The following is a 26,971-nucleotide window of genomic DNA, read 5'->3' as shown; positions in this document are numbered from 1 at the left end:
CAAATGACTTCATTCATGTTAACACAGCATCTATGTGGAAGGAGTAACTTTATAGGACATTTTTATAATTTGTCATGATCTTATTTAAGGCAGAATCTTGCAATTATCTCTTTTGCCTCAGGAAAAAAGAGCTTTTCCTCCCATGTCTTGCTATAATGATAAAATTATTTTGCTGTAAAGAAAGAAAATGAGGGGAAGGCAGGAAAAATATAAAGGGAGATGAAAACTGTTCCAGGAAAGAGCAAATAAAATTATTAAAGGGATGTGGAGGCTGGGAAAGAATTTGGAAATAGACTAAAAGATTCACTTGTTTTCCATCAAGAAAGATGAGAAGTCATTGGACCTTAAGTTAAATAAATCACACAAGTTGAGGTGTATGGTCATATATTTACCAACTCCTAGAGTATTTGGAAAAAATACTTTTTAAAAAAGAATGCACTGTTTTTCAGATTAGTACCTATTTGAGGGTCTCAGAATCCAAAAGAATGACCTTGGTGCAAATATGATTTAAATGGGAAATCCAAGATGGCAAATACATAGTATATACGTCACTATGCCCATCCATTTCTGTACCCATGACAGACATTATTAATTGATCACACTGCTGTTTCCAACTTAACTAGATATATTCACCTTTGGAATTCCATTCAGCACAGGGTGACAGAAAGTCAGTTAGCTAGAGATGGCCCTTGAGATGAACCCATTTTGCTACCTATGATTTAGTTTACTACACAAAGTGTGAGCTCCAGACCACCAGCATGGATGTCACATGGGAGCTTATTCTGAAATCAGAATCTCAGCCCCATTCCAGACCTACTGAATGGAATCTGTATTTTAGCAAGATCTCCAGTAATTCTTAGGTATATTAAGGTATATTACATATATTAAGCATAGACATCACTTTGCCAACAAAGGTCCTATAGTCAAAGCTATGGGTTTTCCAGTAGTCATATGGATGTGGGAGCTGGACCATAAAGAAGGCTGAGTGCTGAAAAATTGATGCTTTCAAATTGTGGTGCTGGAGAAGACTCTTGAGTGTTCCTTGGACTGCAGGGAGATCAAACCAGTCAATACTAAAGGAAATCAACCCTTAATATTCACTAGAAGGACTGATGCTGAAACTGAAACTCCAATACTTTGGCCACTTGATGTGAAAAGCCAACTCATTGGAAAAGACCCTGATGCTGGGAAAGACTGAAGGCAAGAGGAGAAGGGGATGACAGATGATGAGATTGTTGGATGGCATCACTGACTCAATGGACATGAATTTGAGCAAACTCTGGGAGATGGTGTAGGACAGGGAAGCCTGACAAACTGCAGTCCATGGGGTCACAAAGAGTTTGACTCAACTTAGTGACTGAACAACAACAATATGTTAAAGTTTAAGCAGCCCTGAAAGAGCACTGAATGCCTGATGCATTCATCAGAATCACTTGGTTAAACACTTGGTAAACCTAGATCCTTGGGCCCCAACTTCAGGACTTTTGGTGTATCAGATCTGGGGTGGGGCTTATCAAACAAGCTTCCAGGTGTTGATGCTGCTGGTGGTGATCTGGGGACCACATTTTGAGAAAAACTACATTAAGGCCATGGAAATACTTTGGAATATCTCCATAATGTTTAAAGTCAAAGACTGCAATATATTTCCATAACTCTTGCTACATCTGGCAGAACCAGAATTCTGGATAGGAGAGGCTCCAAGTTTTAACGAGCATAGCATCTCTATGACTTTATGTACCTGGATCTAAAGGCTCTCCCTCTGGTTAATTGCCACTGGCATCATTCACTCATCTATCTGATAACAATCTGGGTAGCTCTGCTGTCCACAGCATTATACTCAATGCTGAGAGAATCTAATGCAGGTTAAAAACACATTCCTGACTTCAAGAGGCCTTCTCTTTCAGAAGAAAATAAACATGAAGCAATAAACAACAAATAAACATCAGATAGAAAAGGGCTGAGTGCTAAGTAAGTGACACGGCAGACTACGTGTAATTTAGAGGGAAGAATACCTGGAATTGCATACAAGACTGTGTGCAGTTCAGCCTAATTAGAGAAGAAAGTTGCTGCATAGAATGGATGGAGATAAGATGGGAGAGGGAGCAGGCCAGGGTTAAGAGGCACCTTCTTATTTCTTAATACTGTTTTAAGAGACTATCTTAAAACTTTGAAGTATCCTACTATCAGGATAACAACAAATCAATGCTATCAACATTGAAAATTAGGCTACAGGGTGGGCATACTGTGAAAAACCTGTATCTCAGAGACAGAGAAGTGAAACTTTACGTAAAGATGACTGGAGGGTGGCGTGGGGGATGCGAGTAGCAGTAATTTAATAATAGGAATAATAATACCCAACTTCTACCGATCTTTCACATTGCCAAAGTACCCGTGCTACACGACTGTCATTATCCAAACAATAGCAACCCCCCTCGGCAGCCCCCCACCTTACTCCCAGTAAGAACCGAAGCTTTGTAAGGATGTATCTAAGTCAAAAATCTTCCCCGATTTAAATCCAGGAAGTTCTATGGAGGCGGGGGCGGGGACGGGGGGGTCCCTCATCTATGAATCGCGAGGGGTCTGGCCTGCCTGTGCCATCTCTTCCAGCTCTCTGCGAAGAACCCACAGAGCACCTGGGACAGGAGAGAAATCCTCGAGCGAATTGAAGTCGAGGAACCTGTGGGGTCAGTGCGTCGGAGGCGCAGACAGGGAGGGGCTCCTATCTGAAACGCAGCAAAATTTTAGCCCGAGCCGGGCCGGGGTCCTGGAGCTTCTCCGGGCTTCCTCCGGCCACTCGAATTACAGTATGTGGTAGGTTGCGAGGAGGAACCGTCTGAGGTCGGCAGGCTTCGCGGGGGTATTGTATTTGCCTATAAATACTTCACATAGTGAAGTGAAATGTGCAGCCTTTGAAAGCTGGAGAGGAAGCCATTCGGAGGCCCCCCGGCTCGCCTGGAGGAGCTGGCAGAAAAGAGAAGAAATGGCTGGCGCGTCCTTCACGCGGGAGCCTAAGGAACCGCCCTGCCCAGACCAGATGGGGGGCCGCGGGGCTGCAGGCGCGACTCCGGAAGCCTCAGACCGTTAAGGTGACCAGAACAATTTTAAAAAGGAAACAAACTTCCCCGGAGCCTTCCCCGCGGGGCCCCGAGGCGGGCGCTTGCGTTCGAAACGGCATTTTTCAAAAGGATTTCAGGACGCGGGGGGTGTGGGCCCGCGGGGGAGCGCGCGGCCAGAACCGCGCTGCAGAGCGGCCACCAGCCCGCTTTGTACTTGCGGCCAAGCGCGGCCCCAGAGTTTCGGCGGCGGCCCGGGGAGTTGAGGCCACGCCCCCTTTGCAGGGAGAGCCGCGGCCGCCGATTGGCCCGCCGCGGACCAATCGGCGCGTTGAGGCGGCCCGGGCTGTCAGCGCGCGCCGCAGCCGCGCGGGTCGCAGCCTGTCCTCCCCTGCGCGGAGCCCCGCAGCCCTCGCAGCCTTCCCGGGAAGCGCGGCTGCCGCTCTCGAGCGCTGCCTTGCCCTGCCCTGCCCAGCCCAGCCCGCCAGCCGCGCGTCCGGGTGCCCGCGCCCCGCGGCCACAGCCTTGCTGCGCTATAGCGCACGGAGCATGTGCAGACCCTCAGGCGCCGAAGTGCTCTCTGCCCCGGGGGGCTTCTGGCTGCGGTGACTGACTGTCACACCTAAAGAGACCTTTCGGGGGCTCTCGTCGCGCCTCTGCTTCGCGGGGGGACACTGCGGTGCTTGCGACCAGAGCGACAGCTGCCTCTCACTGAAGACGTCTTGGGCTGCGTGCGCCCTCCCTCTCTTCCTCGTATCGCTCCTTCCCTCCCCTTCGCGGTTGCTAGCCCCTTAGCTCGCCGGCTCACACCCGCAGCCTCCCCGGAGCGGGAGGCGTGGGTCCCCGCCACCCCTCTTCGAGCGGGGCATCCTCACTTCGGAGATGCAATGACAAGTTAATATGGGCGTCCAAGCCTCGGGGTCCCAGGAGGAGAATCGCAAGAGGCAACAGCTCCCGAGCACCCAGAACCCTTGAACAGGCCACCCAGGAGGGGCGTGAAACCCGGCGGCAGCATCCGTCCTGGTGGGACCCGCTGAGCGCAGCGCGATCAGTCCTCCGCCCGGTTCCCGCACTGGAAGGCCAGCTCGCCCGACTGCTCCGAGATCCCCGACTCGGGGATTTTTTTTTTTTTTTTCTTTCCCTCGGCTGGTGGTGGGCGCCTCTCGGGCCGAAGCCCGGCGCCTGCTCTGCTGCCCGCGCTGCCTTTAGCGGTCGCCTCCGCCGCCGCTTCCAGGGACGTGCTGGGAAAGCCGAAGCCCCGGGAGAAGATGCCGGCCATCCTGGTGGCCTCCAAAATGAAGTCGGGACTGCCCAAACCCGTGCACAGCGCCGCGCCCATCCTGCACGTGCCCCCAGCCCGGGCGGGCCCCCAACCTTGCTATCTCAAGTTGGGAAGCAAGGTGGAGGTGAGCAAGACCGCCTACCCTAGTCAGATCCCCCTGAAATCGCAGGGGCTGCAGGAACCGGCGGGGGAGGGGCTCCCGCTGCGGATGAGCGGCTCGGTGGAAAACGGGTTCGATACCCAGGTGAGAGGTGCTGTGTGCCAGGGGCACTGTTCTGATGGGAAGGGTGAATACTTTTTTGAGGGTGGAGGTTGACACGGCTGGAGAGGGGAAAGGGCTACCCTGTGGGCTGAGAAGGGGACCGTTCCACTTAGGCCAGCAGATTGGGGGTTGCGCTTGGAGAGTGGGCTGGCCAGTGGGTGTGGCCCGGGTGACCGAGGTTTGCCTTAAGGAGCTCCGCGAGATCGGGCTGCGGGCTGCCTGCGGCTTCCTTCTGGGGGCACGGTGGGGTGGGGCACGATCAGGGTGTCCTCAAAAAACCATGTGCCACACTGGAAATGTCAGGTTCTGCATGTCGAGGGGCTTGGTCCCAAGAAGACAGTGTTTGCTGCAGCGACTGTGTGTCTGTCGATTCTGCAGGGATTCTGTCCGTGACGAGGAATTGTCCAAGACCTCGTTGGGCTCCACGCCCCTCTGACCTGGCTGCAAGATCCAGGAAGAGAGGGCTAGGGGTGGCAGTGTACCTGCTCCCCTGGACTTGGAGATACCCGGGCCTGCCCCATCCTTTGGGCTGACAGCATTCCAGGCACGGTGCTGGGACTGCAGTAGGAGTGCCCGGTGCACCGGCGGAGGCAGGCAACTGGAGACTCCTAGCGTCTCGGCTGGCTGTAGCGATGGGGCGGGGGTGGCTGCCTCGGAATGGCGGCCCGAAGCTAAGCCCCTCCTTCCTGGGTAGTGGATCCCGGTGCCGGTAGCCCGGGTGACTGGGGGATGCGGGTGTGGGGGTGGCTTGAAAAGAATTGATGACTTCTACCTTTCCAGAGCGAGCTGGCATCACCCCATTCGGCTGGGTTGACAGGCCCGAGCCATGCCATCTCTTTTAAGGAAATCAGCAAAGGCCAATCCGGTTCTCCTGGCTTCCTGCCCTCTCTGCTCCTTTTTTCCCCCCCTCCCTTCTCCTGGTAGGAGGGAGCACGGGCACGCTGTATTTTCTTGGCAGTTAGTCAGCAGGGACTTTTGGGGACAGGCCGACCTGACGGATGTGACTGTCCCAGTCAGGAGAGGCGGAAAGCCAGCGGGGGAGGTAGTGTGGGGCTGGTGTCAGGGAAGTGGCAACAGACCAGCTGACCTTTTTGGCACTTAATCTCTGCTGACCCTGTCTCCACCTTCTCCCAGAGCTTTCTCTGATCAGAGGCTAGAACTCAACACATTCCTAGCCTTTCTGATGGAGGAACTGAAGCTGAAAGCTAATTGTAAGCAGACTTTTGGAACTCTGGGCTGGAGAAGGCCCTCAAAGCAGATTACCTTCCCACACCAAGCTGATAAGCGTGCCCCTTGCTGCTGCACTTGCTAAACATTTTTGGAAGCCGACAGGTTTGAGTGATGGCGTGTGGGAGGAAGGCAAGATTTCCCCCCTATGCTCCTGGGCCTGTCTCTGCTACAGGGTTCTGTGCTCTGAGCTCTTTTTCTGCCATTCATCACAGCATTTGTTCAGTGGTCTCTGAAACAGGAGTGAGCCTGGGGGGTGCGCTCTTGTGAGGGTGTCCGCTCCATCCTTGGACCGGGGGCTGATGGGGTGTGGTGGGGTGCGATGGAGTGAAGGCGGGAGGCCAGAGCGGTGACTCGGGGATGTGACACACACCCTCCAGCCTGATGAGGAGGGCCCGAGGAATGAGGGCAAAGTGGACTCTGTGATCATTGCGACCAGGCAGCTGTCCTCCCGCTGTCCATTTGACCTTTCACTTAACACACAGGGTTGGAGGGCTTTCGATGGGCAGGCTCTGAAAAGGTGATTCATCACCCTCTTTCCTGGAAAAATGATCTTCAGCTGCTGCCAGAGGGGCTTGTGTGATCCGGTTCCCTCAAGGCTTTCCTTCTCTCCCCCACCCTCGGCCCACAGTTCCCTGTCTGCCCCCACCCCGCCTCCCTTGCCCTCAAGAGGGCCCTGTGTGCTGACCAGGAGGGGGTTTGGATGGACTTTCCAGTGGGCTACCTGGTTTTGACAGCCTGCCCTTTTTTTTTTTCTACATTCATGGCCAGGCTTCCTGGCAGTTCTTTGTGGCAGGTGCAGATCCTTGTTCTCATGGCCTCACCCTGGCATCAGAGAATCACTGGCAAAAGGGGTTTTCCTCTTTGGACAAGTCTTCTCCCTCTGGGCCTGACACCGTGCATGTGCCATCCAGGAAAGCCTGTCCCTGCAGCTCGAGGACAGGGTCAGGCTTGGTAGTCCCAGATTCAAAACCTGATATTTGTCACTAGAAGATGCTCCGGGGATGAGAGTTAAGTGGCAAATTATATCTTGGGGCATTTGACTCCCTTTTTTACTCAGGGGCTTTTACTAGGCTGGGCTGTGCACTGGTCAGTAGCACAGGCTTTAAAGTCAGGTGGATAGCCCAGGTGTCCTGCCTCCACCATGTACAAGCTGGTGACCTAGTCCATTAACCTCTCTGGGCCTCAGTGTTCCCATCTGTAACAATGGGCATTTAACAACCACACAAATTGTGAGAGGCTTAAGAAAAATAACATTTGTAAAGTGTCATATATACCTGTCTGTATATACACATCTACATACATCATAGATACATATTTATATACATATATAAGTAAGATATGTAAAGCCCAGTGTCTGGCAAATAGGAAACACTTAATAAAATGAGCCATTTATATTGCTAAACCAAGAGATGGGGTATTGTTGAACGTAAATCTAATAGCCTCTCAGTGAGAAAAGGCGTAACTTACTCTGTCAAACCCTTGAGACGGTATCATTCAGTTCACAAGGGTTTACAGAACATCTGTCACATACCTAATGCAGTACCAGGCATGGTGGGAAGATGAGGGAAGTGCCTGACGTGCCAGACTGTCTTGTATGATCTCGTTTCATCCTCACAGTAACACTGAAAGCAGATGTGACTTCCTATGACAATAATTTCATATAACATCTTCTTCAACGACAGTAATATAATAATGGCAAGTCATCACATAGCACTTCCGACGTGCCAGGAATTGTTCTAAAAGACCTCATTTGATTCTTACAACAATCCAATGAGATATGTGTTATTATTCTCATTTTACACTTGGGAAACTGAGGCAAAGACTGGGTTAGTGACCCCATGAATAGCAGGAGTAGAATTAGAACTTGGACAGCCTGGTTCTGGTCTCCCTGTTCTTAACCAGCATGCTATAGAGAGAAGATCATAGGGACTTTCCTGTTACTCACGGGCCCTGGCTTATGAGACCACTGCTTAGCCGCTGAGCTGGATGAGTAAACAGGACTCAGCAAGGTTGAGGGACTCTCTCCAGGTCATCCTGCTCCAGGGTGGCAAGCAGGGAGTCCAGCTCTGGGTGGTCTGGCTTGCAGGGTGGTGGTCTTCCCTGTCTTCATAGCTGCCTCCCTCTTTCATGTTCTGGTGGAGGTACAGGCTACATTAGACGTGGTCTAGGCCTTGGAGGTCTTACAATCTAGGGGGGAGGCATAACTGATGCACTGAAGACATCAGGGCACAACACATAAAGGGCTGAAAGGGCTATTTGGGGCTGGAAGGAAGGAAAAGGCCACTATGGCTGGAGAAGTCCAGAGAGCCTCACAGAGGGGGCTGGAGATGGTGGGTTCCAGAGATGGGCAGGCATAGCTGGGTGGGGAGGAGAGGGGTTGAGATGAACGTGTGGGGAAGGGGGCGGGGCAGGGCATGCAGTGGTGCAGAGCAGGAGTGGGTGTAGCCACAGGGAAGCCACACCTTCACATAGCAGGTGATGACTTCGTATTTAGTATCTTCCTTTCGAAAGGTGAGCATGAGCAAAGAACAAAGGCTTCTCGCAGTTGAAAAATTGGAATTGCCTGTTGCCTTCCTGGTCGATAGCGATCCTGAGCATGCGGATAGTTATGGAGAGATGGTATCCATAAAAGAGCTGGCTCATAGCAGACCCTTGGGAAATGACAGTGATTATTATTATTAGCTTAAGGTTCAGAATCTCCGACATGGTGTGATATGGGGAAAGGAGACAGTTCTCATGGCTTATATTAGGCAGCAACTTATTTCAGCCAGTGATGGCCCATTCTCCCCCAAGCCTGTTCTCTATCTCCATCAAGTGTGAAAAGACCTGATGTAGCCAGCAACTAGCTTTTAGGTGCAGCGCCACTGTCAGCTCGCCAAACCCCTCACCTTGAATCTCTCCTGCAAACCTATAGCTGGGGCTTGACCCCCAGAGAGAGGAACTATTCTGTAGCCGCACATCCCTCCCAAGTCCCCCTCCTGGTGCTGGGATACCTGGGCCTCCCCCCAAGAATGAACATTTATAGCATCTGCTTTGTTAACATGGCATATAAATTATGACCATGTGCAAAGAATTGTTCTAGAGACCTGCTCTGTGTTAGTTAAGAAACCCTGTCCGACCGACCTTCAGATAAGGAATGCTCATGAGCTATTTGAGGAGAGGTTAGCCTATTTTTAAGAAGCAGTTGCAGAGAGAAAAAAAAAAAAAAAATATATATATATATATATATTTATGTAATACTTTGATATTTCCTGTTTTTAGGAGCCTGGTGTTCAACTTGCAGCTCACTTCTTTAAAAAAGTAATTAGAAGTGATGGAAATCCTCTGTGGGTATTTTAGATGTTTTTTAAAAAAAAAAAAAAAAAGCACTGACGAGGCCCCCTGGGAAGAGAATGCAGCTTCAAGCTTGCAACCTGTTGCAACTTTGCCCCATTGTGTTTTGATTAGAATCCTTGCTCCATCATCAAAGTTGATTATGGATTTGATTAGTGCATTTTTCTGCTATTGTGTTATTCCCTTTCTTCTCTTCCTCAGTTCTTGGAGGAGAATGTGTAGTATGGTTATCTGCCAACATGCAAGAATGTTTATAGTTCACATATTATTGCTTATTTCATGGGTTAATTTTCTGAAAACACTTTAAGGGTGGGACTGGTGGCTCATTTAGAGTATCATTACGTGTGTATATATGTGTGTGTATAAATACATCAACTTCTGGATATGCGTATATACACAAATACACACACATATACAAATATATACACATGGAACAGCTTAAAGTAATAAGCACATGTAAGCGCACACACATCAAAGGCCAGACTGGAGGAATTACAGCCCAACTTCCAGCTTTCAAAGTAGCTTGATTTGCTCCCCACTTCTCGTACTCCCTTCCTCGGTGACCAAGATGGAAGAACCAAGTCTTGGTGTCCCTTTTATTCATTTATAAGATGTAAGAATGTAGCCTTGAGAGAAGTGTTTTAATTAGGCCTTAGTGAAGTTCTTGAAGCCAGTCTGCAAAAGCCAAAACACCTAGTGAGATTTTGGACATTTGGGTCCAAATGTCCCAGTGGGTCAGAGATTCTTAAAATCAGTCTCAGCAGCAAGGAAAGGAACAGTTATGGGGCATCTGCTATAAGCCAGGTAGTACGCTGCAGGGATTTTATATATATATATATATGTATATATATATATATATACATATATATATATTATGTATATAAAGTTTAGTATGAGGCACAAGAAACTGGGTAAAATGTAAAGTGGCCCATGAATTTCATAGAAGAAGATGAAACCAAGGGAAGTTACTACTTGGAGGCAGTTTTTGTTCATTTTTATTGCTTTGTTAATATTTGGCTGCTCCGGGACTTAATTGTGGCGTGTGGGATCTTTAGTTATAGCATGCAAACTCTTAGTTGTGGCATGTGGGATATAGTTTCCTGACTGGGGATCGAACTTGTGCCCCCTGCATTGGGAGCATGGTGCCTTAGCCACTGGAACACCAGAGAAGTCCCTTGGAGGCAGTTTTAAAATGGTCAATTAGGCTTAATTGAGAGACAGATCTGGGTTCAAATTTAGGCTTTGGGCAAGTTAACATCTCTAAATGTAAGTGTCTTTATCTATAAGGCAGAAATCATGATTCTTATACATTGTCTGTAAGGATCCAATGAGATAATACTGGGAGGTTGCTGACACAGGGCCTGGTTTGTAATAAGCAAAGAATATGTGATATTGCCTATTTTTATTACCCAAGGTCAGAGCCAAGTTTGGAAACCAGATCTGCCTCATTCCAAGCTCGTGTTCTTTCTACCCTACCTCTCTTCCTCTCAAGTGCATGGTTAATTATATGGAGAACAGTTGGCTTGCACTGTGAAAGCAGAGAGCATAGCAGGGCTTTGGTTAGATGAATGGGGAGCAAGAGTAAGTTAAGAACAGTGTCCTCTAAATGAGTCATGTCCAGAGTTGTGAAGTGAAATCTTCACATTTTGGTTCCAAACGTGCCATTTCTATAGCACTAACCAAGCTGAGGGATCTGCTTGCAAACCACACTTATGGGAAGCCTCCTTTGAACACCCAATCTGAACTGGCACCGTCAAGGCGGTTGAATGGAACTGGCCAATCTGATTGCGCTGCCCGGGACTAAGAATGGAACAGTCCCATTGATTTGGCTTCTGAATGGCTTCTCCTTGTTCTGAAGGCAGAAGGAAAGCCCTCTTCCCTTAGGGCTGGCAGGATTATGGTGGGAGCTAAACCTTGTGATCAGGTTGGTCATTAAGGTGCCCCAAGGCATGGCCGACTGCCCAATGGTGTTTTACTAGTAGTCACAGGGCCACTTTCAATGGTGACTCTGTCTCTTGGTCACTTTGTTCAAAGAGACGGACAATGTGTTCCTGGAATGTCTTGGGCAGAATGGCTCATGTGATTTTGGGAACAAAACTGGGTCAGGCTTTTGTGCTTCACTCCACACAAGTCAGTAGTGAGTGACAGCTAAAAGTTTTCGAAGGAACCCCAAGTCACCCACACAGAACCTAAAGAATGATTCATGACTTAGTGCTCCATTTCCCAAGGAAAACAGACCCTCTCTTGTGTTTTGCAAACAATGGCCCCACAGCCTCAGAATATTTTCTCTCTCCAAGTGAAACTTCAGTACCTTCAGTGAATTTTGGTTTGTAGGTGTGGGGGCTGGGTCAAGATAATGGGGAGGTTCTTTTGGAGCCTTGGAACCAAATCAAATACTCACGAGAACATGATTATAATAATGGGAACTGACACTGACAGCGAGTGGTGCTGGACATGCATCATTTCATTTAATCCTCACAACACCCTGTTAGATAGAAGCTACTTCCCCAGGAGAACAGAAATGACAGCTCTGGGAATCAGCAACTCTGGTTCTTCGGATACTTTGCTGCATGCCCTTCGGTAAGTTACATTGTCTTTTGAGCCTCAGTTGCCTCATCTATAAAATGGGTAGAATGGTAGTTGCTCTACTCTTTTTTTTGAAGAGTTTTTGTGACGCTTAATAGAGGTGATTATTATGCAAGAGACACTGGCCTCATCATCTTCCACTATTAATACCCTTCAAGGGTGAGAGAGGTTAAACTACTTTTCCAAGTAGCTTAGCTGGTTAATTAGTAGACCAGAATTTGAACCCTTAACTGTTTGACCTCAAAGTCAAGGTTCTGAAATAGCAAGTGTGAAAGCACTTAAAAAAAAAAAAACCTGAAAAGGCGTTGTTAATATGGAATCAAAGTAAACTGCTATAAAAATTTCCTTTGGCATGGTATATATGATATCTGGCTCCTCCCCTCTGCCCCAGAGTTTAGAAATATTGAAAATATTCATTCAATATTAAATAAATATTAGCTGCTTCATCATATCAGTTAACCTCTCTGGGGGTTGTAAAATTCCAAGTGCTCTCATGCCCCGAGGTCCAGTAAAGTATAATCACTGTGTAACTGGCAGGGCTGATTCTGGACAGAAGAAGGAAAAATGGAGTATTTGATAAATTGTTGGCCTGCAGAAGCAATCAGATAAATTCAGATTATGGGTCATTCTTTAGGACAGTGAGCCTGGGATCTTCCAAACTGACAATGTCATGAAAAACAAACAGGAAGAATATTAAAAGGTAGATGGAGAACTATTCTAGAAAAGAAGATTAAAAAGACATGACAACCAATCTCTCCAATCAGAGACCCTTGACCAGCAAAGCCATAAATGCTAGAAAGGTCATTTTGGAGACAATGGGAGACACTTGAATGCAGATTGTATATTAGATAGTATCACTCCACTGGGGCTACCCTGGTGGCTCTGTGCTAGAGAATCCACCTACAATGTGGGAAGATGTGGGAAACGTGGGTTTGATCCCTGGGTTGGGAAGATCCCCTGGAGGAGGAAATAGCAACTCACTCCAGTATTCTTGACTGGACAGTTCCATGGACAGAAGAGCCTGATGGGCTACAGTCCATGGGGGTCACAAAGAGTTGGACACAACTGAGCGACTGAGCATGTTTACTCCATTGTTGCTAATGGTTTGGAAATCATGTAAGAAAATGTCCATTTTCTTGGAAGATACATGCTGTATTTAGAGGTGAGGTATCTGGGTGTCAGCAACTAACTCCCAAATGGGTTCAGGACATTAAAAAAAAAAAAAAGGTGAGTATATGTGCAGATAGAAGGAGAAAGCAAATGTTGTAAAATGTTTAAAACTGGTGAATCTAGATACATGTGCAACTCTTTCAACTGTTGTTTGAAATTTTTCAAAATAAAATGTTGGGAAACAAAAGGAAAGCCTTGGCAAAAGAGTATACATTAGCAATCCCCTTGACATCTCTGGTATATCCATGAGAACATATATGAGGTAGGAGTGTGTGAAGTAACAGTGTGTGTATGTGTGTGTGTGCATTCACAATAAAGAGCCTGGCCAAGTTTGTTTCTCTGGGATCTGGACTTCTTATCTCCATTCTGGTGATAGCGTGAGAATCTTGGCTTAATTCCTCTTTTTTATGAGAATGGTTGCGGAAATTTTATGGAAATCATAAGATCCAAGTTTATTCGATAATCTCTTGTAAAAATCTAAGATGTTTCCAAGGTTGAAAGTACAAAAGAGATTCTTTTTAATGAAGAAATTTTTTAAAATATGAAAACACCAGGTTGAATTTTATTCATCGAGGCATGGAGAAGGCAAGGAGTCTGAACAGAAGTAAGGTCCTTCCTCAGCTTTAACCCGCTTTCTCTCCTCACTACTTAGAATTCCTTTGCCTGGCTCAACCTTTCTCATCTGTTACCCATTCAAGTTCAGGCTTGGTGTCACCTCCTCCAGGAAGCCCTTTGCCACCACCATGGTCTGAAGGCAGTCTGTCTCCTGTGTGCTCCCATAGCCTGCTCTGAGCTCCTGTAACTTGAACTATGATTGCTTATTTAGCCAGACCGCAAAGTCCATGAGGTCAGGGTGTGACTCTCATGATCTCTGCCGGTACTACATCAACAGGACCACATCAACACATAGTGAGTTCTTGGTTCGTATTCCAGAAGGAAAGAAGGAAGGGAGGGGGGGAGATTAAAGGAAGAACTGAAAAACAGGGCTGGGTGGCTGTTGAGCACCAGCTGTCTTCATGAGGCTGTGGCTCAGTCATGTGGCTCCTGGGGAACTGTCTGTCGGTCTATGAGCTGAAATGAGCACATGGCGGTGGGTGGCCAAGCATAGGAGACAGAGGGTGAAGCCAGTGTCCAAGCTCTCCAACACCAGGTCTTGGGAAAACTTACCTGGCTGGGTAGCAGGAAGAGGCAGATTCCTTTACACAAGTTTCCTTTACATGAGGATGTCTACAGCATCCACACTGGTTGCTCCACTGGAAGGTCTGTCTGGATGTGATCATGGTGGTACAGTAGACTGGAAGGTTTGCGTGGGGAGGACCCTGTGGGCTCTGGAGGACTTTGGCAGATCGCCCCCCACCCCACCAATAACTTTGAAAGGGGGACTGAGAAGTGTTCTGGAGGATTTTAGTTGGTTAAGAAAAGAGGATAGGACCAGCCTTCTAGGAATAAGGATGACAGCAACCACTTATGTGCCATTTCCACACATAATCTCACTTAATCTTCACACTCACTTTCTGAGCCTAATTTATCAGGAAGGAAGGAAGCGAGGAGTCAGTGGGGAGATGCCTGAGAGGGGTCGTGGAACTTTTTCAGGTCACACAGCTGGTGTGAACAGTAGCAGGATTCCTACCTGGTGTTTCTGCGTCCAAAATCTGTGCTCTTAACCCCTGCCTTCTTCTGCCAGTAACCGGAAGAAGCCTGAGTCCCATACTGGGGTGCTGCTTTAAAAAAAATAATCAAATCCCCAAGCCCTCTGCTCCTTGCTCCCCGTTTCCCTGGCCTTGGCCTCCCTGCTGTCTCCTTCTTGTCGGGGCCTCTTTGCCTGTCCCAGCCTGTTGCTAGAGGTTCTGCCTTTACCAAGTGAGGAGTTCCACTGGCTCTGGCTCGCATCTTGCTGCGGTTTGGGCACAGTCTCCTCTCTCTGCCTGCTGTCCCCCAGGTCACCCCCGTGCTGCTCGACCCAGCAGGTCCATGTGCCTGACAGCTGGCAGGAGCTCTTTCCTGTCCTCCTGTGGCAGCTCTGCAGACAGTTCCCATTGCATGCTGATTTGCTTTGATTATTTTCAGACCTGGGAGTGACGCATGTTGACGTCAAAGTATGTGGGCCACAAAGCATCCCCGAACTGTCAGACCTTCCAGTGTGTGAACTTTGCTTGTTAACTATCTCTGGACAGAGGAAACCCTGGAGGGAAAAATACCATTTAGGCGACGAAACCAGATTTATAAGAATCAGGCTCACTCGGGATGTCAGCTTAGTGATCTGTGCCTCTGTGGACTAGATATTTGGGATGTCTGAGCCAGTGCAGATCTTAGAGGCCATCTATTCCCACCGCTTCATTGCCAGTAGTGAAACAGCCTAGAGAGGGGTGTGAGTTGCCCATGGTCACCCAGTTCTGAGGGCAGAACAAAAACCTGGGATCCAGGCCTCCTGTCCCCTGGCCCAGTGTTCTCCCCACCTCACTCATGGCAATCAGATGTTCTGCTCTGAAGGGCCTGATGACTTAAAGAATTGGAACCAGCCCTAAGCTATGTTCTTTCCTTCTCCATCCACTGAGTAGTTAAGTATTCTTTTTCTAAAAAATTACTTTATTGAAGTATAGCCGATTTACAATCTTGTGCTAATTTCTGCTGTCCAGCAAAGTGATTCAGTTATATGTATATCTTCTTTTTCATATTCTTTTCTGTTATGGTTTATTGCCATATATAAAAATATATATATTTATTGAATACAGTTCCTTGTGCTTGTTGGATCTTGTTGTTTATCCACTCTATATGTAATAGTTTGCTCTGCTGATCGCAAACTCTCAGTCCATTTTTCTCCCAGCCCCATCCCCCTCGGCAACCACAAGAGAACACTCTTCATTCTTTCATATTTGAAAGCATTTGCATTTGGCTCAGTGGATCACAAAACTAGGACTTCTTTGTGGATGGTATGAATGTGGCAGCAGACCACCATTCAACACCTCCCATGGGCCAGACACTCTCCATACATCATCTCATTGAAGCCTCACCACAGTGAGATAAGGCTGATGGCATTTCATCGTTTCATGTTTGAGGCTCAGAGGAGGTCAGTAACATGACAGACCACGTGGAGTCAGCTTTGAAACTCTCTACTTTCACATCCGTGCTTTTTATGCCCAGCATCTTAGACCCTCTCCCCTAGGCTGGAAGTCAGAGAGACCCAGGTGAAGATCCTACCTCCCCATTTATTTACCAAGCATCTAACTTCCCCAGTGCTGGTGTAGGGCCCAGGATACGGTAAGTCCTCAGTAAATAGTTGTTGAACTGCAACTTGGACAAGTCAGTCCCAGTAAGCCTCAGTTGCCCGAGGGAAAGTATAGCATTTCAGGGTGCCATGCAGATCAAATCAATACTGTGTGTAAAACTGTCTGGTGTGGGGTAGATAAGATCTACTGTTACTTACTGAGTTCTTGCTACGTGCTGGTCATTCTTCTAAGCACTCTGTATGGATTTTCCCATTTAATTATTATAAAAGCAATCATTTCTGAGGTAGGCACTTTGGTTATTATCTCCATTTTACAGGTGAACCAGGGCAGGTAGAGCATAAGTAACTTGCCCAAGGTCACCTGCCTCCAAGTGGAGGAAATAGGCCTGAAACTCAGCAATGCTAGCTGAGCCTGCATCCTCCCCCATGGCGTGGTCCTTTCTCTGTGCCTCTCCTAACTCTAGTTGAGGGTGGGGAGGAGAGACGAGAGCACAGAGATGGAAAACTTGTTTAAGGTTCTTTAGCGTGAGAGGTAGTAAAACCCAGCTAAGACTTGCCTTCCTAAAGTAGCCTGGGGCTCTGTTCTTTAAAAGGTGCTGGTTTCCTTGGTGGCTCAGTAGGTGAAGAGAATGCTTGCAATGCAGGAGACCTGGGTTCAATCCCTGGGTTGGGAAAATGCCCTGGAGGAGGGCATGGCAACCCCACTCCAGTATTCTTGCCTGGAGAATCCCATGGACAGAGGAGCCTGGCGGGCTACAGTCCATGGGGTTGCAAAGAGTAGGACATAACTGAAGTGACTTAGCTAGCACACACACAACTCTAGTGGGAAAGGACAAACTCTTTTGTCCTGGGAAGCTCTCACAAACTGGAGGTGGTCACTAGGAATCAGTGACTTCCAATTGCCTGGGGCATCTGTGTGGCTTTCCCCTTGGGTCCCTGCTTCTCACTCATTTGGAATCATTTCTTCTCTGGATTGCAGAACAGAAACCAATATAAATTTGACCTAGTCCCTAGAAATGTTTACCTGACTAAAAATATGCTGGCTTTGTTACATTTTTAGCCAAATTTAGATTTGAAGTATATGCATTGCCCACACCCATGTATTAGGCATGAACTGTTGGTACATTTTGTAACAGGAAGCTGCTGGTTTTCCATTCCAGAGAACTGGAATTCGGTCAGAAATTTGTCATTTGCAAATGCTAGCTCTCACCACATTCCATTGCTGTTTTTAAGAACGTCTCGTCACCTGGAGTTGGAGGAAGCAGGCCATGGGTGAGGCCAGGCTGGCCAGGCTGTCTTGGTGTCTTTTCTCTGGGTCTGGTGCCTTCCAAACGACCTCCGCCTGGCTCTCCCCAGGCCCACGCCATCTGTACTGTGTTGCCTTTGGATTAGTATATGGGCAGACAGGGTGCTTATTTTAGAACTGGAAGGAGAGGAGATGTATCAATAAAAAATAAAAGCTGGGAAGGAAAAAATCCATTCAGTGGTTTTAAAATATCTCTCCCTTAACAGAACAGATTATTTTTGTTTCTTAAAAACAACTAGGTGATTTGCTCCTAGAAACAGAGTTGGAAAGACTGTAAAAAAGGAGGAGGCTGTCGAGGTGGCCTGGAGGTTTCACCACCCTGGCCCATCTGCATAGCACAGGTCATTTCCCCCCACCTCCAAAGTCCCTCCTGCTCCTGAGTGGAAGACTCTGGAACCTCAGAACTATGTCACAAAGACCCTGTTGCCTTACCTCTTTATTTTATAGATAATGAAGCCGAGCCTCAGGGCCCTTGCACCTGCTGTCTGGAATGTATTCCCCAGATATTAACGTAGCTCCTTCCCTCCTCTGCTCAGATCCCCTTTTATCAAAGGCCCTTTTTCTGACCATCCTATATAAAACAACAATCTGTCCTTTTATATCTTCTTGCTCTGCTTTATTTTTCTCCAGAACCAGAGCAGTCTACCGTAGACCAGCTATGTATTTACTATCTTGAGTCTTCCTCTATTAGACTTTCAGCTCCTTGAGAACTAGGGCTTCACCTCTTTTGTTCACAGCTATCTCCCCTACACCTAGAACAATGTCCAGCACTTAGTAGGTGATTACTAAATATTTAGTAAATAAACAATAGGGACTTGTGCAAGATTTCAGGCAAAGCTGGGACTAGCATCTAGGTCTGACTCCAAATCCAAGATTCTTACTTACACCTATTTCTCTAGATGCTACTAAGAAATCTACAGTGTGTCTCTTAAGATAGGAATGGGTTAAAATGTTCTCCCTCTGACAGTTTTGCATCTTTTGTAAGGACTCTTACAAAGGATGGATGAGTATCTTAGCACAAAGATCATTGTCTTAACCCCAAGATGTAGGTGAGTTAGGTTGGCTGGGAAAAGGTCATATTTTTGATCAGGTTGGGGAAATCTTACCCTATGAGCAGACTCTTCCTTGGTCCAAGTTTAGGGCTGGATCCACAGTAGGAGATAGAGCTGAGAATTGGATTTGCCAACATACACTGCTTCCGCTTTGTCTTCTGTTTTGCTTCTTTCTCTTCTCCTCTCCTCCACCTCTTCTTCCCCTCTCCCTCCCTCCTCCCTTCTTTCCTGTCTTTGTTCTGGCTCCTTTCTGTACTTTAACCCTTGTTAACAAAAACTATGACCTCTGGACTAGCTATAATAGCATCTCCTAGGGTCTTGGTAGAAATGCAGAACCCTGGGCTTAGCCTCAGACCTTCTGAATCACAATTTGCATATGAACCAGAACTCAAGATATTTCAGAGGCAAATTAAAGTTTAAGGAGCAGAAAAGCAATTATGCCCTCACCTCGTCAGAAGTGCTGAAGAGAAACCTCCTTCCTGTAAATACTCAGTTTCCTCTTCTGTGTGGAGGCATGGACCCCGTTGCCTCTAATAACCCCTCCGATTAGGGATGGGAGGGATGGACAGGACACCCCCTGGAAGAGGGTATCAGAAAGGAGACTTCTAGAATCTGCAGCCGATGCATATCTTACATTGCTGTGTCTTATGGAATTCTTCAGGCAAGAATACTGGCGCGGGTAGCCATTCCCTTCCCCAGGGGATCTTCCCGACCCAGGGATTGAACCTGGGTCTCCTGCATTGCAGGTGGATTCTTTGCCATCTGGGCCACCAAGGAAGCCCTTACTCACTGGGCTTTGTGGCTAATGCTTGGTCAGCGTGATGGAAGGCTGGCATCTGTCTGGTAGCTACAGAAGGAAGGGAAGTCCTGTTTTTGACCTGGGCATTAAAGATTAGAGGACCTCAGCTGTCCTCTTTGCAGTGAGCTCTGGACTGGTCGAGATAGCATCTGCCAGCAACTGGAGGCAGTTCCATCACAGCCCTTCTCACCGTCAGCTGGGGAGTCCGCTCTAGCCCCTTCAGGAAAGGAAGGACGGCCCCTCCCTCAGTCTGAACAGAGCCCAGCTCCCAGGATCCTTTGCTGTTTGGAAGTCGCCTTCTAGTTCTCCTTGAATTGCAGTGGGAAATTGCGTTGCACGATGCCAGCATGTTGTGAAGGAGTGTGCCCCGGAGTACCAAGGGGCGGGGCTGGCTCTGGTGGTCATGCTGGGCTCTCTATCCCCGCTTAGAGAAGCCCCGTCAATGGGCAGGTGGCGTGCAAATGTAATCTGTCTCCCTGCTGAGGCGTTTCTTTCAGTCGTGCTGCGGTTGGGTCCTGATTTGCAGAAGGCCCATTGATAAGAGCGGAGCAGATTAATTGAGCCCCTGAATCAGGCTGTTTGGTGAAATTATTGTCTAATGCTTTTAGAGGTGTGAGCTTTTTTTTGTTTTTTTCAGCTCGTTCTGTGTAAATCAGAGCTACTTAAAAGCTGCTTACACGGTCACTGGTACCATAGAAACCAGCCATCCCTGCGCACGCTCCAGGCCCAGTCGGGCAGGGGCCACTGCTTGTATAGGAAGAGGACTTGGTGGGCTTGCTCCAGAGTCCACAGGAGGGAGGAGGCACTGGAGGAGGTCAAGGGGGGCCTTCTGTTCCTTCCCCAGCTCCCCTAGACTTGACTCATTTAACCCCATCCAAGTCGCCTGGAGGAGGGACATCCCCCACCCCCTCAAGTCCACACTGAGCCCTGATGGAACAGAGAATCTGTCCTGTGGCTGGAAAGTGATGAGTCTGATGCTGAGAAGTTTGTGGGTGTGTGCGTATGTGTATGGGGATGTGTGCATGCGCGGGCATGCATGGGCATGCGTGTGTGCGCGTGTGTGTGTGTGTCCAGATGTTCCTAGAGGGGCTGGAGAAAATCCATTCCAACCACTGGCCACACCAGAGCATGTGAACAGTGGGAGGAGGCTGCAAGAGCACTGTTCTTGGAGTCAAGAAGCTTGAGTTTTCTCTCTAGACCCTCCTTGAACAAGTCACGTGACCTGGGCACATGGCCAGTCATTCTTTGCCAGGACCACGCAGAGCTGTCAAAAACAGAACACATGTCCAGACATCTCCCTTCAAGACACAGGCCTGGGGTGAGGCTTCTGCACCCGTATTTCTTAGGGCTCTGCAGGGGATTCCGATGCATGGCCTGGGATGGGAACTCTTGAATTTGAGACCAGCGTTCACAGAAGTCAGGATCATGAAGTAGGTAAGAGAAAATGGTCCTGACCACACAGATCGGAGCTGTAGACTCCAGGTAAGGTGAATGGCTGATGCGCTTGTCCGTTCTTCCTCATCTGCTCTAGAGGCATGAACATCTCAGCCTCACAGAGCTGCCCTGAACGTTCCGGTGCAGGAAGCATGCGGCCGATGCCTGGCATATGAGTTCTCCGTAAATGTTGGTCTCAGGTGCGTGCGTGCGTGCATGTGTCTGTGTGTGTATTTTCTGCTGTACTTTCATATATGGATAGAAACCTCTCAAGGAAGTCCAAGGAGAATGCAATTGGGAAATGAGATGGCAGAGCTCAATTATATTAATGTAGTTTGGCAATAAGGAAACCAATTAATTCATTCTTTCAGACACCTATTAACAGGAAACGGGAATGTGCTAAGAAAGGTCCTGTGGGACCAGAGAGAGGTGCCAAGCGTGCCTCTCTCCCTCCATGACTGGTTCTTAAACTTCACTGTGCATCCTTACGACCCAGGTCCTTGTTAAATATGCGGAATCCTGGGCCTTAGCCTCAGAGACGCTGATTTTGCAGATCTGGGTGAGGCCCAAGAATTTATATTTTGGGCAAGTATGATTAAGTGAACTTGCAGAAGATGGCCCACAGCTGCCACTCTCTGACAAAGGCTGGTCCAGAGGGAAATATCAACTTGGATGATTAAAGAGAAGGAGGGAGCTGGGTGAGTAGGGGCAGGCAAGGATGTGAGCCCAGATGAGGTGAGAGGAGCTAGGTTTAAATGTATGCATGCAAGATGGAGAGAAAACGGCAACGACTTCAGGATTTGGTGTGCTGAGCGCAGGGGGATGGGCTTTGGTGGAAGGGGAGTCCTGGCTCCTGTTCTTGCAGCCAGGGGCTGGAGTTGCTGTGGAGAGTGGGCATCACACCGGATGTCAGCTCCTGGAAAGCATTCACCAGGGCTCCTGGTGAAGGGCCATGAACCCAGGGTATGTGTCCCTTCGCCCTCTGCTTAAGGCCCAGGCTGGCTGCCTGTAGGTTGCCTGGCAGTGCCCGTAGAGTTCAGCATCTGTCCCTCTATTGGCTCATTCAGAAATCAGAGCTCTGGAGCAGTCTGGGATAGGGAAACCTGGAGGGTAAAGTAGGCATGAGACCCTCGGGACCCCAGGGTGGGGTGGCGGAAGGAGCACTGCGCTGAGGGGAGGAGCTGTGTTTGAGCCTCTTGTGAGCAGAGAGGGGCCTTAGTAAGCATCCCGGCCCTCCAAGGGGCCTGGTGTCCCCTCGTTAAAGCCTGAACCTAGATAGCTCCCGGGAGTGGCCTTTGTGTCTTTGTGTCACCAAAGAGCACATTTCCTGCGTCGCCAGTGGGCTAGAAAGAGCTAGAAATAAGAAGGGATGGAGGGGAACCCCGACTATGTGCCGGGTTCCATGCTACCTGCTCACGTGTTGCCTCCTTTAGGCTCCACCTTGGAGGTCGATACCAGGAGTCTCCTTTTAGAGATGGAGAAAGGCTCAGAGAGGTAAAGCAACTTGCCTAATCCCACGCAGCTAGGACTGGGCAAAGCCGGGGCCGGGACTCGCTGTCTGCTTCCAGTTAATCGCCCCGAGAGCCTCAGCGAATGGAGGGGAGGCCCTGCGGCTCTGCCCTCAGGTACGGGCCCCTCGGAAGCCCTGCTGCCCCGGCTGGGGGCCGGGGGCACAGTGAGGGCAGGGCGCCCCGGGGACCCATGACGTGTGGGACATTTCTGTGCCCTCCATCAACAATCCAGTCTTCAGTAACGTTGCCCCTGGCTGCCAGCTGCTTTCGCCACAGCCAGATGCCAGCCCCCCACACCCACCCACACAGGCAAAGGCTGCGGCCAAGGGCACCCCGGGGTGGGAGGGGGGAGTGCCCTCCTGAGGGGCCTCTGCTGAGCCCCTGAATGGCCCCATTGAGGTGCAGGCGGGATGACAATGGCCGGCTGGGGCCCCCGGTCTGGGTCCGCTGAGGTGAGAGGCCTGGGACCGGGCAAGCGGTGCTGGCTCGAAGGCCAGATGCTGGCTTCCAGGGCCGGGAGCCAGCGCCTCTGACGCGCTCTGAAATGCCAGCTCCGCTTAACGGGGAGCAGCCGGGGCGGGCCCCGCGCCCCTCCCCGTGGCTCCCAGCCGCCACAGGCCAGCTCTCAGCCTCCGTCTGTGCCCGGGGCTGGGCCCTGCTCCCTCCACACTGGGGACTGCGGGGGGCCTTTCCACAGTCCCCTTGGTCCTCACGGTCATCATTCTCAGATCGTTTGGAGAAATAACCCCCTCCAACAACTTAGGTGGGGTGGCTAGGTAAAACGCAAGGCACCCAGTCCTATTTGACTTTCAGATGAATAGTGAATAATTTAAAAATTGTGTTTAAGTGTATGTGTGTGCTCAGTTGCTCCGTCATGTCCAACTCTTTGCAACCTCATGAATGGTAGACCAGCAGGCTGCTCTGTCCATGGGAATTTTCCAGACAAGAATACTGGAGTGGGTTGCCATGCCCTCCCCCAGGGGATCTTCCCAACCCGGGGGTCGAACCCCGGTCTCCCGCACTGCAGGCAGATTCTTTACCAGCTGAGCCATCAGGGAAACCCATTTTAAGTACACAACAAATATTAAAGTAATTAGCCTCCAATTAATAAAAAGAAATGGGAAAAAAAAATAGTCGATAAAGATGGAGCCAAGATTTGGGTCCATTTGTTGTGTCATGGGACACACTTAAGCTGGAAAATTATTGGTTGTTTATCTGAAATTCACATTTAACAGTGTGTCCTCTGTTTCCCGTTGTTAAGTCTGACAATCCTATCTCAGGGAGCCATGATGGGCAAATGTGTGGGGGTACCAGGGCTTGGCTGTATTTCCTTCTGTGCCACTGAGGGGGCCACGTGGAGGAGGCCTCTCCTCCATACACTCTCCACCTCCTGATCCCACACCTGGGGTGCTGGAGGCTGCACATAGTAGGTGCTTTACTGAAAGGCGGCCACTGCCCAGTTCTCTTCCTCACCCCTGCTTCCATGAGCTGTGTCTTTCTCCCTCAAATCCCACAATGGAAAGGGAAGCTTTGGGGTGCATTTTGAGTGGGGGACTATTTACTGAGCACCTCCCTGTCACATTGGGCTGAACCCTGGAGACTCAACGGTGAACAAGCCAGATGTGGTCTCTGCCCTCAAAGGAGCTTATAGGCTAGAAGGGAAGTGTGCAGTGAACAAAAGAGCAACCGTGATTCAGCAAGCCATGAACACTGCGGGTGGTGGAGGAAGGCACAGATGGGCTCTCGATCCCTGGAGGGCATCTCACCCACACCTGCACGACCAGGCTGACAGAAAGACTAGGGGCCTTGGAGTTCGAAACTGGGTCATATTGCATGACTGACTATGTGGCCATGCATAAGTCACTGAACCTCGCTGAGCCTCAGTTTTCCTCATCTATCAAGTGGGAACAACATATGTTGCCTCTGGAGCTGGTGTGAGATTCCAAGTAAAATGGTGAATGTGAACATGTACTGCCAATGCGGGGTTCTAGACCGAATCTGTGTCTGTGTGTGTGTTGGGGTGTGGAATGTAGGGGTGGAAGGAGAGGGGAATTAAAGAGGGGCCAGGAATGTTTGGCCCCCTGCTCCATGCCTCTCTGTCCTTAGCCCCTCAGCATGCTGGTTCTCTATCTGGCATTGTTATTGTCAGTCTTTTATCTGATTCTCCTTCTGTCCCAGAGGAATAGCAGTGACCCCAGATGTTTATATGGTATTTTACAGTTTGCAAAGCGTAATGATTAAGTGCAGGAGCTGAGGATTCAAACAGGCCTGGGTTCAAGCCTTGTCCCCACTCTGTGACCTCACAGAAGTACTCAGCCTCCCTGCGCTTAGCCTCCTCTGTCAGATGGAGCCTCACGGGCATGATGGAGAGGATGGAAAGAGACCAGTCACATAAAGCACTTAGCGTGGAGCCTGGCACACAGCAAGGACCCAGAAGTGAGCAGCTCCTACAGGCTCTTGTCTGAGCATGGAGACAATCTTGTGAGGTGGTATTGTTAGGTGGAGGAATGATGGTCAGGGAGGTTAGGTAACCAGCCTAAAGAAGCGTGGCCAGAAGACGGGCTGTGAGACTGCACCCCTGCCTTCTCCAGAGGCCTTTTTGGTCACCTGGTCTTCAGGGGCCTCTGCTTCTAGCTCTTATCCAGACGCCCCTCTGGGGACTAGCCTCCTCTCTGGCTTCAGGCCCTCCTTGCCCGTTGTGGTCTGGTCCAGACACCTGGCTGTCTCCCTAAGATCTTGGCATGCCCACCTGTGCTGGGCTCTGCCCTGCCCAGCCTCCTGCCAGGCGGAGAGAAAGAGCATCCTCTAGGAATCTGAGGGTTTATGTGCCTCATGACATCCATTCTTCCTTTGCTGGGCTCGAAGTCTGAGACATGGGCGTTTATTACCCTCTTAAACCTTTTGTCAGTCGATACCCGCACAATTACGCTGTTGGCAGGGACGCTGCTTTTATTGTCTTGAACACAAAAGCAGCTTTGAAAAGAGGGGGCACTTCTGGGGAGCGGGTGGGGGTGGGCTGTCACAGGAGAGGCCTCTCCACCGACTGCATCACCCTCCCGTGGGAGCAGACGGATGGCATTGCTCCTGTAGGTGGTACTCTGGTTCCTAATAGAATGATGAGCCATAGCCCATGGTTGTTGAGCGGAGGGAAGAGCTTGCTGTGTGCATAGCACTGGTGTGCGCTTCTGGCCTGCACTGGGTTAGGTCCCCCAACTACCCTCCAGGGTCAGACCTTAGACCCATTTTGCAGATGAGAAAAATGAGCTGGAGAGGCTAGCTGATTTGATCTAGGTCACATGACTGGTAAATGGTAGCACCAGCTTTTGAGCTCGGGAGTGTTTGGCTCTGGAGCTCATGACTGGCTGCCTCGTACCCACACACGGGTCTGCGTGCGGCATCTTGGAGGTGCCGGCGGGGGACCTGGGGTGCTCCTCCTATCTCCCAGTGGACATTAAGCCACTCAGTGCCGTTCAGGGCCCAGCCTCAGGACAGAGGACCCAGGCTTCTAAGGGAGGTAGGACAAGAGCTGGTTTCTGATCTCCCCCTCTTTCCTTAAAGGAGTAAAGGAAGTTGGATACGTGGAGGGAGGAGGAAGGAGAGTTTTCCAAATGCCAGAAAAGCCTGTGCAAGGTCTGGAGGCAGCAATGATCATGGCTGCTGTGCCTGACGGATGACAGTGAAGAGACCTGCTTAGACCAGATATTTATATGGGAAGGTGGTGTTCAAGGCAGTCTGGGGAATGAGGGCCTTGGAGGCCAGTCAGGGACATTTGGTCTCAGTCCCAGAGAATGGGGAGCCATACTGAGATTCTCCGTAAGGGAGGGCAGGCTGAAAATAGTGTCTAAGGGGGTTCATCTCAGGACACCAAGATGAAAAAGATGGAGACTAGAGGCCTGACTCGGGATTGTCAGCAGTCTTGGAACTACTGTTGATGATGGCACTGGTGACAGTGCACATAGCTCACATTTATTGAGTGCTTACTGTGTGCTAGATGCTATTCCAAGAATTTTACCTGTATTAACTTGTCAAAAGATTGCAGTGGACTTACAGGGAAGGCACTATTATTAGCCCCATTTTACAGATGAGGAAGCTGGCACAGAGAGGCAGTGAAGGCCTGGAACAGGGCTGGAGAGGAACGAGTAGATCTAAGAGTCACCAGAGGAAACACAAGCTCAGGACTTGGCACCCCGTGTTGAGGAATGAATGAAGGCGGGGAGGCTGTGTAATGACTCCAACGGAAGCTGTTGCTCCTTGATAGGAGCCAGTTCCCCAGTTGGTAGTTATGGGTGAGGTGACCACCCAGCCAGCTGAGGCAAGGTAGCCTAAGTGCATGAGATAAAACGTAAATGCAGTATTTGAAAGGTAGAATATAACAGGCCAATGCCAGACACGGAGGTCCCAGCGTGGATGACGTCAGCGGCTTCAGGGCAGGGACGATGGCATAAGACAAGGGCACCGGGGATGGAGTCTTGTGCCAGCGATTTCCTTCCATGAGGGCAGCATGCTGCCTCAAAACGTGACTTCCTGGGCCCCTTCTTCTTGAACCCTTTGCCCTTCCTTCCCACTCACACCCAGTCTGATGCAAAGCAATTCATGCTCAAGCATTTCTTCCAGCTGAGTGAAGTATCCCTCCCTCTAAGTCTCACGATGGCATTTTAACAGATCTTCGGAAGCTTGGCTGATGGAGGTGGGGAAGTGAGGAAATCCCTGTGGGCTGGGCTGGGCAG

General features: G+C 49.5%; 1 protein-coding gene across 2 annotated transcripts in view; it reads left to right on the top strand.

Moving 5' to 3' along the window:
* The first annotated feature begins 3,447 nt into the window (after positions 1–3,447).
* Positions 3,448–26,971, top strand: part of NAV2 (neuron navigator 2) — a 418,592-nt gene continuing 395,068 nt past the window's right edge. For both annotated transcript variants that reach the window (XM_065937242.1, XM_065937241.1), the window contains exon 1: positions 3,448–4,579. In XM_065937242.1, coding sequence (XP_065793314.1) covers positions 4,322–4,579 — 258 coding nt within the window. In that variant the 5' untranslated portion in view covers positions 3,448–4,321. The remainder of the gene's footprint in view (positions 4,580–26,971) is intronic.

Source organism: Muntiacus reevesi, chromosome 5 (assembly GCF_963930625.1).
Source record: "Muntiacus reevesi chromosome 5, mMunRee1.1, whole genome shotgun sequence".
NCBI classification, from domain to species: Eukaryota; Metazoa; Chordata; class Mammalia; order Artiodactyla; family Cervidae; genus Muntiacus; species Muntiacus reevesi.
Note: the sequence above shows the minus strand (reverse complement) of the source record. Positions and strands in the feature narration are given on the sequence as shown.